General features: G+C 35.3%; 1 protein-coding gene across 1 annotated transcript in view; it reads right to left on the bottom strand.

The window, feature by feature from the left end:
- PTPRA (protein tyrosine phosphatase receptor type A) overlaps window positions 1–13156 on the bottom strand; it is a 177856-nt gene that overhangs the window by 69687 nt on the left and 95013 nt on the right. The window contains 1 exon segment of the mRNA XM_074274521.1: window positions 10247–10316. Within this exon segment, the coding sequence (XP_074130622.1) occupies window positions 10247–10294 (48 nt within the window). The 5' untranslated portion in view covers window positions 10295–10316.

The raw sequence follows: 13156 nt of genomic DNA, 5'->3' as shown, positions 1-13156 counted from the left end.
TTATTACAACTGAAAAAAGATCATAGAGAATATACCAATAACTATTGACTTATGCCTATTCTCTGAGGGTCTTTCTCAAGTTGATCTTCCAGGTATTCAAATTCTACAGCAAAGAACACAGCTTCGATGGGCTGGCCATGTTGTTCAAATACTAAATATATATTTGTCTAAAAGACTATTTTAAGGACAACTCACACAAAGTCAAAAGAAGTGATAGACACAAGGACACTCTTGAGGTCTCTCTGAAGAACTTTGAAATCTACTGTGAGACATGGGAGACTCCCAGGTACAGGACTGTCCAACACAAAGTGTCCACATCCCAGAAGATGTTGTGCTCTGTGAGTAAAACAGATATGCAATAACTCAAAAGAAACATAAGATGCACAAATTTAGAGACATTTCCACTCCATTTGTTCATATGTTCAGATTTTTCTCCTTCTGTCTGCGGTCTGATCAGCCTCACCCAAACACACTATTTTGCCTCTAAGGTAAGTGGTATTATTTTGATTCTCTTTGAGCACCAATATTCATTGCTGCATGGATTCAAATATCACCTCTGACCATTATTACTTGCATGACCTTGAACAAGGTGCTTGATTTCTCAATGCTTTCTAACTCTCCAAACTCTTTAAGAGATTAATCTACTGATATAATGAGGGTGGAGGAACAAGAAGAGGAATAGAAAGACTTTCCAAAAAATCTACATTCTATAGCAGATCATATCTTTATCATTAGATAATTGAGAGTAAAAACAGTACATTGTATTGTGCTTATTGTTTGTTACCTATATAATGCATTTGATTCAACAGAGCAAAAATGACATCTTAAAGACCCTCCTCCAATAAGAGGTCTCCTATGCATATAATAAAAATCACATCAGAAAATCCAATGATTCTCTCATTAATAAAATCAAGCAAAGCACCAAATAGGAAGATACATACTCACCAAAGGTTTTAGCTACTATCATAGGCAAAGTCCAACCCAGAGTCCAAATGGAAAAAAAGCATGTCATGTAGATAGTAAGATCCTCTGAATAGAGATAATTCTGACTTGGAATCATATTTCACTAATTACATCAAATTTTGAAATACTGCAGAATCTCCTAAATAAGATCCATAATCATAAGTTTGATGTCAACTAACTGCAAAGAGGAAATCAGATGGATGATGGATGTCTACTACCCAGATTATATTATGCAGGTGAATTTTGTATATTTTATTGTTTTGTTTAAACAATTAATGGCAGGTAGGTGGTGCAGTGGATAGAGTGGGGAACCTGGATAGTGGATAGAGGCTTGGAGTTATAAAGATTACTCTTCCTGAGTTCAAATCTGATTTTATACACTAGCTGGTGACCCAAAGAAAGTCACTTCATCCTGTTTCCTCAGTTTCCTCATTTGTAAAATGAACTGGAGAAGGAAATGGCAAACCACTTTAATATCTCTGCAAGAAATCCTCAAATGGGGTCATAAAGAATTAGATATGACCAAAATAATTCAACAAGAACTTTAAACATTATTTGAAACAAAGATACAAAATGGGTCTGAATCTTATTTGGCCTACTTTTGCTTCTGCGGTGCTCACAAATTTGGTCCATTAGTGCACGTATCATAAACAGACATTGGAAATGCACAATGAACTGGTTCCAGGAAAAAATTAAATAGGTAAAATGCAAGACTTTTAATGAAACAAAGACCTATCTTTTCAACACAAATATTCTTCTGGCATTAGCAAATGGCTACAAATTGCATATTTCTATTCATCAAAGAATTGAAAGTACAAGTCATTCAGAGGTCAATGTAAAGCCACATGGTAGGCATAAGGAAGTTGTATCATATTACTAATGAAAAATATGCAACAGAAATGATTCTAAAAAGTTTATCAAGTAATTATAGAAATATGTATAGAAGAATTGCACATGTTTAACATGTATTAGATTACTTGTCATCTAGGGAAGAGGGTGGAGGGAAGGGAAGGAAAAAATTTTGGAACACAAGATTTTGCAAGGGTGGATGTTGAAAATTATGAGTATGTTTTGAAAATAAAAAGCTTTAATAATAAAAAAAAGTTTATCATAGAGATGTAAGATAATCCTATAACAAGAACAAAGAATAAAAATATGAAAAACTCACATGCTTCAATAAATTAAGAAAATAGCCTCTAATAGCCTATATTGGTTGGGCCCCTTGAAGAAAATTTATGGAAAGATATGACAAGAATGAAACAGGGTGGGAGGGTTTAAATAGGTTATGAATTGTACCTGTGGAGAGGGTACCTACAAGGCTGAGATTGCAGATTCATTTGAATGCTGACAAAGTGAATTATTTTTGTTGATAGTCAATTTTGTTACAAATACATTTTTTAAAGGAAATGGAATAAAAGCTCTTAATGTGGATGTCTGTATACATGTGTACATACATACACACATACACATATATAATGATTGAAAAAAGCAGATATGCCAGTCACATAATAAAAATCAAAGATAACATATGGATAGCGTGACTAGCACACTAGTACCACTGAAAAAGAGAAAGAAAAGAGAGTCTCTAGCATACGGGGCAAAGTTTCATCCCAGTTCATATCAATAATCAAATTCATATCAATATGGATTTCAGATAAAACATGAACATGAATCAAATGCAATAAAAAGGCATTATTCTGTGTGAAAGTATTGTGATCTACTCACATCAAATCACAGATAAAAAATAAAAGACAGTGATTTTTTTTTCTTCAAATAAGTAATCTATAATGGCTAATTACTTATATCAGACCTCCACAATATGGCCAAAAGTGATGCTTTTTTTTTCTTTCCCTAAATTCAAGTCAATATAATAAACATTTAAGCAATACAAAGATGAAAAATGAGAGCCTCATGCCTTAAATGGAAAGAGAGGTTTCTGACAATTAAGTATCTGACTTATATCTATCTAGTACATCCCCAGAGAATCACAGTAAATTAGAGAAAGAACATGACAGTAGGAATCTACATGGAAATCTATCTTCAAGTCAACTTCTGGTCTATGGGAACAAATCAAATTTCAGGAGCACAAAATAAGAAAGGGCACAGGGCTATATGCAGAGAAAAAGATTGTAGGAATTTTAGTATTAGCAATCCCAGCTCTGACATCCCTAGGTATTCCTAGATAAGTCATTTAAATCTCTCTGGGCCTGAATTGCATCATTTGAGATTTCTCTCTGCCAGGTCTTCTTAAACTTTTTTCCATTCAAGACTTCTTTCTGCCCAAGAAATGTTTACATGACCCCAGGTATAGAGGTATATAAAACAAATATACAAATCAAACATTTATTGATAATAAATCAAAAAGAAATTTATTTTAAAATATTTCTTTGGTATACATATAATTTTACCATTTGTTAAAGAGGAAATCAAATTTGCATACTAATGAGATGGATATACTTGTTTATTTTTACATAAAGAATTAAATCTTGGTGAAATATGTGATACCTTTCATTGATGCCAGTTTTTTTGTTTTTGTTTTTTTTTTTTGGTGACACTCATATTCAGTGACGCAACCCCATATGGAGTTGTAACCCACTTTAAGAAGCTTTGCTCTATACCAATGAAATCATGGGTCTAGCCCTATGGCTGTTTTTATCTCTATTCACCACAGTTTGTTCGATCATTACCCATTTTATAGCCATGTACTTTCCCCTACAAAAAAATGCTGCCATATTTTTATATGCAGAATTTCCCTCTGTTTTTTACCTCCAACAGGTATATGCTTAGTAATGACATCACTGATTTAGTTAATTAAAATCTTCATTGGATTGAATGTACTTCTGTATCTTGCAAAGGTATTTGAGGCATTTCTGTATTTTGCCAAAAGGCTTACATTTCAGTACAGTTTTCCTTTCCTTTCTTTCTCAGATTTATTATATCAAAAAGATATGGACTACAAGTAGAATACAGAAACTACAGGAAAGAAAGAAAGGATCAGACTCACAACTTTCAGTCCATGTGGTAGCAGGAGTAGGAGATTAGACAAATTGCTTGAGTAGTGTTGATGATACTTGCTACTGATTTACCTCTTTGCTACTATCATATATTTACAAATTAAACTATTTTACTCTCATTACTAAAAGAGGTCAAAGTACTTGTGAACAAATGAAATCTAAGAGAAAGGAGAGATTTACAAGTAGAATGGGAACAAATGAGCCAATCAGACTATTTGGAACCTTGAAGTAATAGGGACTCAATCTGTTGCATTCATGAGGGCCAACTGTTAACTCTGATAAGCTTGAAAGCTTTAAAAATCACCCCCAAAAGACCTTGGATCCTGATGAGGCTCTGAGAGAAGAGAACATTCCTCTATCCATTTGCAGCTGAAGATATCATACAGAAGAGATTGCTGGCTAGTTTTCTAACTATGCTTTTGCCTGCACGATTTTCCCAGGGACTAAGTAAGGTTAGTGTTTTGATAAACTTTCAAAGACTAACTGTGTCCCTAGAAGCAACCAGTCAATTGGTAGCTAAGCATAAATTGTAAACTGATAGTAGAATAAACTCATTCTTTTTGGATAAAGTAAATGGCAGTACTGTGGAGTCAACAGACCTGTATTCAAATCCTGACTAACATTTGTAAACTATGTGATCCAAGCCAAGTTGTTCTACTTCTCTGGGTCTCAAGGTCCTGGTTGGTACAATGAAGGAAATGGACCCTGGAATCTTTAGGCTTGAGATTCTTAATCAAGGGTCAATAAGCTTTAAAAAAAAAATTTATAATTGTATTAGATATAATTACTTTTCTTTGTAAACCTATGTTTTCTATTTTATGCCTTTAAAAACATTATTCTGAGAAGAGAGTCACAGTTTTCACCTGCCAAAGATACCATGATACAAAAAACATGAGTAGATGTCCTCTTCTAAGAAGAATAAGGAAGGGAGTGGGAGAGGTGTCTTCAGAAGAGCTTTTAAAGTTTGGAATGGTTGCTGTCAGAACTCTGCTATCACATCAATCATTGAAGTGTAAAAGGATTGGCTTACAGAATACAAGGTTCAGTTGGTAGTGTACCTGATCAGCCTAGCTGTGCAACTTTCTTCAGGGACATTAAGTAATATGGTAAGAAATGATGGATAACAGGAATAACCCAAGTTGTAAGAGCAGAATAGTGGGGAGGGGAGAGAGAGAGAGAAAGGAATGAGTATAAAAAGGAGAATAAGACAGGAGATTCAAGGAAAGGATAGTGTAAAGTCAGGCTGTTCTTGATTTTATAAATCCATAGCTGAAGATACTTGGAGTTTGTCTTTATGTCCTATATAAATTCTTGCTTGGGTTCAGTAACAGATAAAATTGCTCCAGATGAATTTCATGGGCCTTTTAAGAAAATTAAAGTTAACTTGTACAATGTTTCACTTTTTAAACTTTAGCTTCAAGAGAATGGAATGAAATGCAGTACCTCCTTATAGTAATATGTCAGTTTACTTCAGGTATATGATAGCATCTATTTTATCTTCTTCCTTCAGGTAGTCTCTATTATTTTATCCTTAATTGACTTATTATTTGTCATATGTTTTAACTATATAATCAACTCAACCTTAAATATGCAATAAAGCCTACAATGACCACACTGTGCAAAAAAAGAGCCTTTGGTTTGCCAAGCCAGCTGCTGTTCTTAAGATCCAGTATTATTTAAAATATCCCTAAAAATCTGCTTGAAAATGGCTGGCTAAAGACAATTCCAATAGATTTGGGATAGAAAATGCCATCTGCATCCAGAGAGAGAACTATGGAGACTGAATGCAAATTGAAGCATACTATTTTCACCCTTTCTTTTGGTTTGATTTTTCTTTTTCATGACTGTTTTTTCCTTTTGTCCTGATTTTCTTTCACATAACAAACATAGAGATATGTTTAAAATTATTGTACATGTACAATATATCATGTTGCTATCTTGGGGAAGAAAGGGAAGGGAGAAAAAAATTTGGAACTCAAAATCTTATAAAAATGAATATTGAAAACTATCTTTACATATAATTGGAAAAATAAAATGCTATTGAGAAAGAAAAGTAAAAAAAAATTAACATACTTAAAGAAAAAAAAAAAAAAAAGAAAAGGAAATTTCTGTACTAATCAACTCTCATTCATGTGGCCAAATCAGTCTGGTTGACAGACTGGAAGCCCAGCAAGCCAATGCAATACCCCAAGTTTATTCTTAGCACATTTTTTCTACTTGAGGCTACTTACCACTGACCCACTAATTCTGAACTTCACTATTCACTCTCCTCCAAAAGAAGGTGTATTATAATAAATTACACTTCAGTATTGGAAAGTAGCGATATTTCTGTAGCATACCACTGTGGACCTCTGCTTATGATCATAGCTTTTTATAGTTGGTAAGGATTTCAGAAGCTAACTAGTCGTCTTCTCGTTTTACAGATGAGGAATCAAGACTCCAAACTGAGTACTCTGTTCACTATACAATGCTGCCTGAAAGTCAATAGGAGCCTGGTTTTAAGTGGGGCTCAGTAGCAGATAGATCACAATCTAGTTGACTACAATAATAGTCTTGCTCCTATTCAGTGCTGTTTTTAAACACTTGAACTAGAGAGAGAAGAATGACCAGAAACTGCTTATTTATGTGGGAAAAGTTAAGGAAAATGCAATCTCAGGGGCAGCTAGGTGGCGCAGTGGATAGAGCACCAGCCCTGAATTCAAGAGGACCCGAGTTCAAATCTGGTCTCAGACACTTAACACTTCCTAGCTGTGTGACCCTGGGTGAGTCACCTAACCCCAGCCTCAGGGGAAAAAAAGAAAATGCAATCTCATACAGGTCCCAAACTCACAGTAATATAAAAAATCAGTTGCTATTCCATCTGGACATCTGTATTTTACAGCTATGTGGGGGCCACACCCTCAGTTTTATTATACCAAAGAAGAAATGGTCTCACTTGAGGTTTCTACTCTCTTACCAGTAAATATAACATTGGATAGTGTTTTACAGGGAAAATTCAGTTTCCCTAGTAAAGCTGGGTACATGACACTGTTGATCTTCAGATTATGATCATAAACTAGACTATTTATGATGATCTGGCAAAGTAAATATAAAATATTTTGAAAATAAGTCTCTTTCCAGGTCTTGCCTCAGAAAAGAATTGAGAAAATAGACCTTTGCAGACGTGGAGTCTATAGGTATAGTTGACTGTATATGCTAGTCAACTCCAGCTGATGTTTGAAATGATTTTTTGTTGCAAGCGAAAACTCTCCAAATAGGGAATGGGCCCTCTTTGGGCCTCAGTTTCCTCATCGGCAAAATGAGCAGGTTGAACTAGGGGCCTTCATGGTTCCTTCCAATTCTAGAGTTATAATTTTATGACATTTTCAGAAATGAGACGAATGGAAACTAAGTGGCACAGTTGAGAAGAGCAAGACATGTACACTGATCAAGTTTGCTATGAAATAGGGAATGCTAAAAATAAAGAAGAAAAATAACAAAGTAGCTCTAGGAATTTTTGAGGTGGAAAAGAATACTACCAGCTGCCTATGAAAAGATTTAAATACTAAACAAAGAAAAGGTGAGCTTTGTTACATCATCTTGTCAGCAATCAGGTCTTTCTGCTACTTCCTGGTCTTCTGCACACCTCAGCCACCAGGAGTGTATCTCATTTTTAGTTCCAGCTCCAATTTATGGGAAGTCTTAATTCCATCAAAATGTAAGCTCCTTGAGGATGGTGTACCCCCTTAAATTAGATAATGATGACATACAGCTTGCTTGGTCCTCTTCCAGGGTAAAGGATAAACAGCCAACTACTGGAACTAGCAATCATTTTATCTAATCTATCAGAAAGCTTTGTACTTGACTATTCATTAGAGGTAAGAGACCCATTGGAGTTTATAAAACAGGGGAGTCACACAATCTGACTTGCATTTTTAAAATATCACTTTAACAGTTATGTAAAAGAATTATCAGAGAGATGAAAAAATTGAGATAGGAAAATAATTTAGGAAACTATTGCAATAGTCCAGGGGAGAAGTGATGTAGGCTGAAAATATGAATGGAAAAAAGGAAAGGGAAAAAAGGTGTTGTCAAAGTAGAATCAATATAAGCTGATGACTAGTTAGAAAGGAGAGGCTCTATGGACAAGCTAAAGCAAAAAATTAAGGATCATAGAAAAGTGGTGATAGGAAAGCTGGAGTTAGCACATAGAAATCGATAAACCCCAAAGAAGATTATCCCTAGAATATATGGGCAAATTCAGAAAAGGTAACCCTTATTAAGATAATGATGATGAAGATAGCCAACATTTATATAGTGCTTTAAGTCTAACAGAATATTTTACATGCACTATATTATAGATCCTCACCATGTGAGGATCTGGCCTCAAGTCCCAGGATCATCCATGTTTTACAAATGAAGAAAGTGGGGTACAGAGATAGATAGTAGGCGACTGTCCATGGTCACATGGTTAGTAACAGTCAGAGCCAAGGCTGTGGAACAACCCTAAGCTTACTTCAAGTTCAGCATGATATCCACTACACTGAACTTCAAGAGCTGGTACTTATTTGTATCAACAATCCACAGACAGAGTTGGGATTGTATAGGATGGGTGCTAGACCCCGTTCCCAAATTAACTAATCAAGAGACATCTTCAGGTACAATGAGAAAGCATTTATTTAGTAACTGCAGGGAGAGGCCAGACACACACCTGGGAGCCATTCCAGCGCCCACCCTGTGCTCATAGAACCGGAGCAGCTTCCAGCTTGTTTAAAAAGCAAAAGACCCAGGCCTTTTCATTGGATAGACTAAAAGGATATAACCATCCTTGACTAATGGTCACCAATGCTGTCTGCTTCCTGTGGGTTACATCACTTCCTGTAACTTCACTGACTTAGGGCCTGACCTTGCGGCTCTGGGAATAGGGATCATGTGACTTAGGCCTAGTCTCACTCAATTGGTCCCATTCAGGATCTATAGTGATCCCAAAGTACAAAGATTCCATGTGAGCTTTAGGCAGCCAGTCAGTTTCTCTCTGGACAATGCTCCTGGGAGAGGAGCTACAAAAGGAGTTAATCAATCCATTGTTAGCTATTTCTTTCTAATATCTTTTAACTGCAATAGAGGCCACAACAAATTTCTGAGAAATAAAACACCACCTAAAGTTTCTCTTAAGAATAGTCTATTGTGAAAGTCATTTACTAAATGGTATCTAACAGAGAGATAGCTATTCTCTGAAGCAGCCAACTAACCAGGAACTGGAAAAGTTAATGCTATGAAAAATCTGGCTCAGCAAAGCTTTTCTCTCTTTGAACATCATTTCTGTTTTTTCAGATGTCTGCAACATGCCATCCTGGTAAATGAAGCCTTACTTGTTCTGGCATTTACAAACAGCACAGGACAGAATTTTTACTGAATCCTACACTCCAGATTAGCTAGGTTAGCAAAGCTCATATAAATTATGATTGTTTTAAGAACACAGAAACATGAAAAACTAGATCCTGAATTCTGTACTTAAGTTCTTCATTACATGGCACACTCACAGCATTTTGAAATCCCTCTAGCTATGGCAATATATTTTTAAAATACCTTAGTAACTGAGAAAGGAGAAACTTATTTTTTCATTACCTTTCATGCTGTAAAACATATTCAAATGTTATATTTGTAAAACATATTCAAATGTTATATTCCTAATAAAATACCTTGTTCTGGGAAAAATTTTAAAAACCTTTAAGTTTTATAATACTTAAAAACCTTTAAGTATAATAAAGCTAATAATAAAAACTTAGTTCTGCCATAGCTTCAATGTTCTTTTAGGTTTCAATCCTTATAGTTACTAGCTGGACAATCTCACTTAATCTTAAAGTTATGCTGGTTGACTCTCACAGAAGAAAATTTAAAAAACATAACAAAACAAAATCAAAACTAATGTTTATAGCATTACACAATATTTTAAATTTTGCACAGAACTTTACTTAACATACATCACATAAAATGACATTTAAATTGCATTTTAAGTTTACAAAATAATTTACATCTGTTATTTCATATGATTCTCACAATAATCTCTTAGGATCTGGTGTGATCCCAAATCACCTAGGTTTTATAATACACTGGTATTACAAGTATTTTATTCTAATTTCATGAAGAGTCTTTTATATGTCAGCTATCAGAAATAGAAATAAAATTGAGGGTCTAGGTTTTTGCTTTACTTGTAATGACATTAACTTGACTGACAAAACTGCTTTTTTCAAATTCCGTTTTCAAAATAGAAAATACATTTTTCTTACCTTAGTTATTAGAACAGCATCTTCCATTATTACCCATTGGGCTTCCATAAAAGTTTTTTAGCTGTACCACCTGCAATCAATAAAACATTCTTTTAGAGATACAAAACAATGTGAGTTAAAAGCACAAGTAAATTCTTTGTAATGTAGTTTTTGCTATTATGGTCTTTCTCAGGCATTCAGAGAACATGCAGAGACTTAGAACAAACCACTTTTACTTTCTGAGAGATCTTCATACCTTTTGGCACACAATGAATACTTAATGTTTCTCCTTCTAAGCTTTCTTTTGGAGGATTAAAATCATAAAGTACTCTTTTTCTATCACTCTTGAATTGTTCTCCAGAATGGTTACTCCTGTAAGAACCAGTATATCACAGGATTACAGATCTAGCAGAAACCACTTGTATCTGATCAGCAATCACCTCTACAATAAGCACTCACTCATTCTCAACTTAAAATCTAAAGAAAAGATGATCTACTGAGGCTATCTACTCATTTTACTTCTGATTGGCTTAGATTTTTAAATTAAGCCAACAATATTCTCTTTTTCATTCATTGTTTCTGGCAAATACAGTGGAGGAAAGCAATGAAGTTGAAGTTGTAGGGCCTAGGTTAGAATACCATTTCTGTCATTTTTTTCTCTCTGGGCCTCAGTTTTCTCATTCGTAAGACAAGGGGGTAGACTAGAGAACCTCTACATTTCCTTGCAGTTCAAAATCCTACGAATCTATACTGCTAAATATCTAGGTTCTGCCCCTAAAAATGTCTTCTCAGTAGGTTTAATGAATCCCATGTACAGAACAGGTCTTGTCTGAGGATAGAAAATGCGACCAAGTAGTAGGCCTGTACAGAGATAGCTCAGTTATGCAAGAAAAACACAAGCACATGTATCCATGACCTAAAAAAAAAAAAAAAAAAAAGTATTAAGTTTTAAGGACAGATTTTCCTATTTTGTTTTTATAATAAAGAATTTCAAGGATCAGAGTTGTCTAGCTTTCCTCAAAAGGCAGAGCAATCTGCAGGAATTGTCAGCTGAAATCAGGGGCATCTGAATTTGAGTAATGATTCTGCTGTTTATTCTCTGCATGATCTCAGACAAATCAGTTAACAGTTTGGGGCCTCAGTTTCCTCAATTGTAACATGGAAGGGGAGTTAAATGAGTTCACCCCCAAGGTCCCTCACAATTCTAAAATCCTGTGATGCTTTAAGCTGCAGACACAGATTCAGTAGTTCAATGAAAGGAAATCCTTCTTAAAAATTGGAGTTGCCCAAAAGGGAAATGGGCTTCCTCAGAAGAAGCAGATTCTTACTCACTGGAAGCCTTCAAGGAAAGGCTAGATGACAAATTGTTGGATATGTTACTGAGGAAATTATTTTTTGTGGATAGGCCAAACCACATAGATTGAGGCATCCTTTCCAACAATGAAATTCTGAGATTCTATGAACATGCTTGAATTATACTTTTCAAATATTACCTCATTGATTCTCACAAAAACCTGGAGATAGGAAATGTCATTATTATCTTCTTTTTATAATTGAGGAAACTGAGGCAAGTGAGTTAACTGAGGTTAAGTGAGTTGCCCAGTCATAGGCAGCTAAGTGTTCTGAGGTAGATTTGAATTCAGGTCTTCCCGAGTCCAGGTTCATCACTTTATCCACTGTACCTGCAACTGCCTCTGGTCATTGTCCTAGTGGAAGAACTGGACTAGAGAGTAGAATTTCTCGGTATAGTTCTTTTCACTACTTCTAAACAAAGGAAATACATTTCAATCCCTGAAATTTTATATTAATGGAATTCTAAGAACTAATCAAAAATCTATTCCCCAGAAGCTTCTGTCTTACTATAGCAGCTGAATACCCCTAAAAATGTCTTCTCTTTCCTTATCTGAGCTCTGATTGGTTCAAAAATGGAACAGTAGATGATCAGAGGATGAAGAAAGCGTCAATCCAACTGATGTACCATAATGCCCACCCATAATACAGCCAACTAACGTTCCAAGTCACCCATAAAGAAAACCAGAAAGCAATTTGCAACAAAAGAGTTTGCAGCTAGGTTCTTCCCAAATTTTGACTTCAACCAATTCAATTCAGTTCAATTTCATTCAAAAAGAATTTATTATGCCATGTGCCAACTAAGAGGCAGCATGCTATCAAGGACAGAAGGCTGGCTTGGAGTCCAAAAGACCTGGGCTCTAGTCCCATCTCTGACACTGACCAGCTGGACCCTGGAAAAGTCACTTAATTCTCTCAGTGTCCCAGGCAACTCTCTCAAACTAAGAGGCACAGAAGGTATCAAGCTGCATTGGTAGAGCTTCCTTACTGCCAATCCTTTAAGACTTAACTCAAATCTCACCTTCTTCGCCTTTCCTTCTTCCTAACCCCAATGACAGTTCCTTCTCTCTGAGATTACCTTTCTGATACTTGGTGTAATACCAAGCTATCTCTCTCGCTAGAATTTGAACTCCTGGAGGGCAAGGATTTCTATCTTAATTTATATACCAAACAAATCTTTTTTGCTGGAGTTCCCTGAGTAATGAAATTGCAGGACAGGAAGAAAAAAATGGTAGGCACTATCTTAAATAATGGAGCTATAAAGACAAAATAGAAATAGTTCCTCACCTCAAGGAACTGACAGTCTATTAGAAAAAGGATACTGTCTAGTGAGTTTAATATGAGGAAGGATAAGAGCATAAGATGAAAATAATTTGCCCCCCCCAAAAAAAAAAGTCCTGTTTTTAAAATGAGGGCTCTCTGTTCGTAAAAAATACCAGCCCTATCCAGGAGTGTTCAGAGTCAACAGAAGTTAAGTCACTACAAGAAGGAATCATTTCCCTGACCCTTCTCAATTTACAATTAAAAAGTGAAGATAGATCTAGTCTTTTCTAGTATTAATATTGACTCTCTGCTTTCTCA

Source organism: Sminthopsis crassicaudata, chromosome 6, assembly GCF_048593235.1.
Source record: "Sminthopsis crassicaudata isolate SCR6 chromosome 6, ASM4859323v1, whole genome shotgun sequence".
In the NCBI taxonomy this organism is placed as follows: Eukaryota; Metazoa; Chordata; class Mammalia; order Dasyuromorphia; family Dasyuridae; genus Sminthopsis; species Sminthopsis crassicaudata.
Note: the sequence above shows the minus strand (reverse complement) of the source record. Positions and strands in the feature narration are given on the sequence as shown.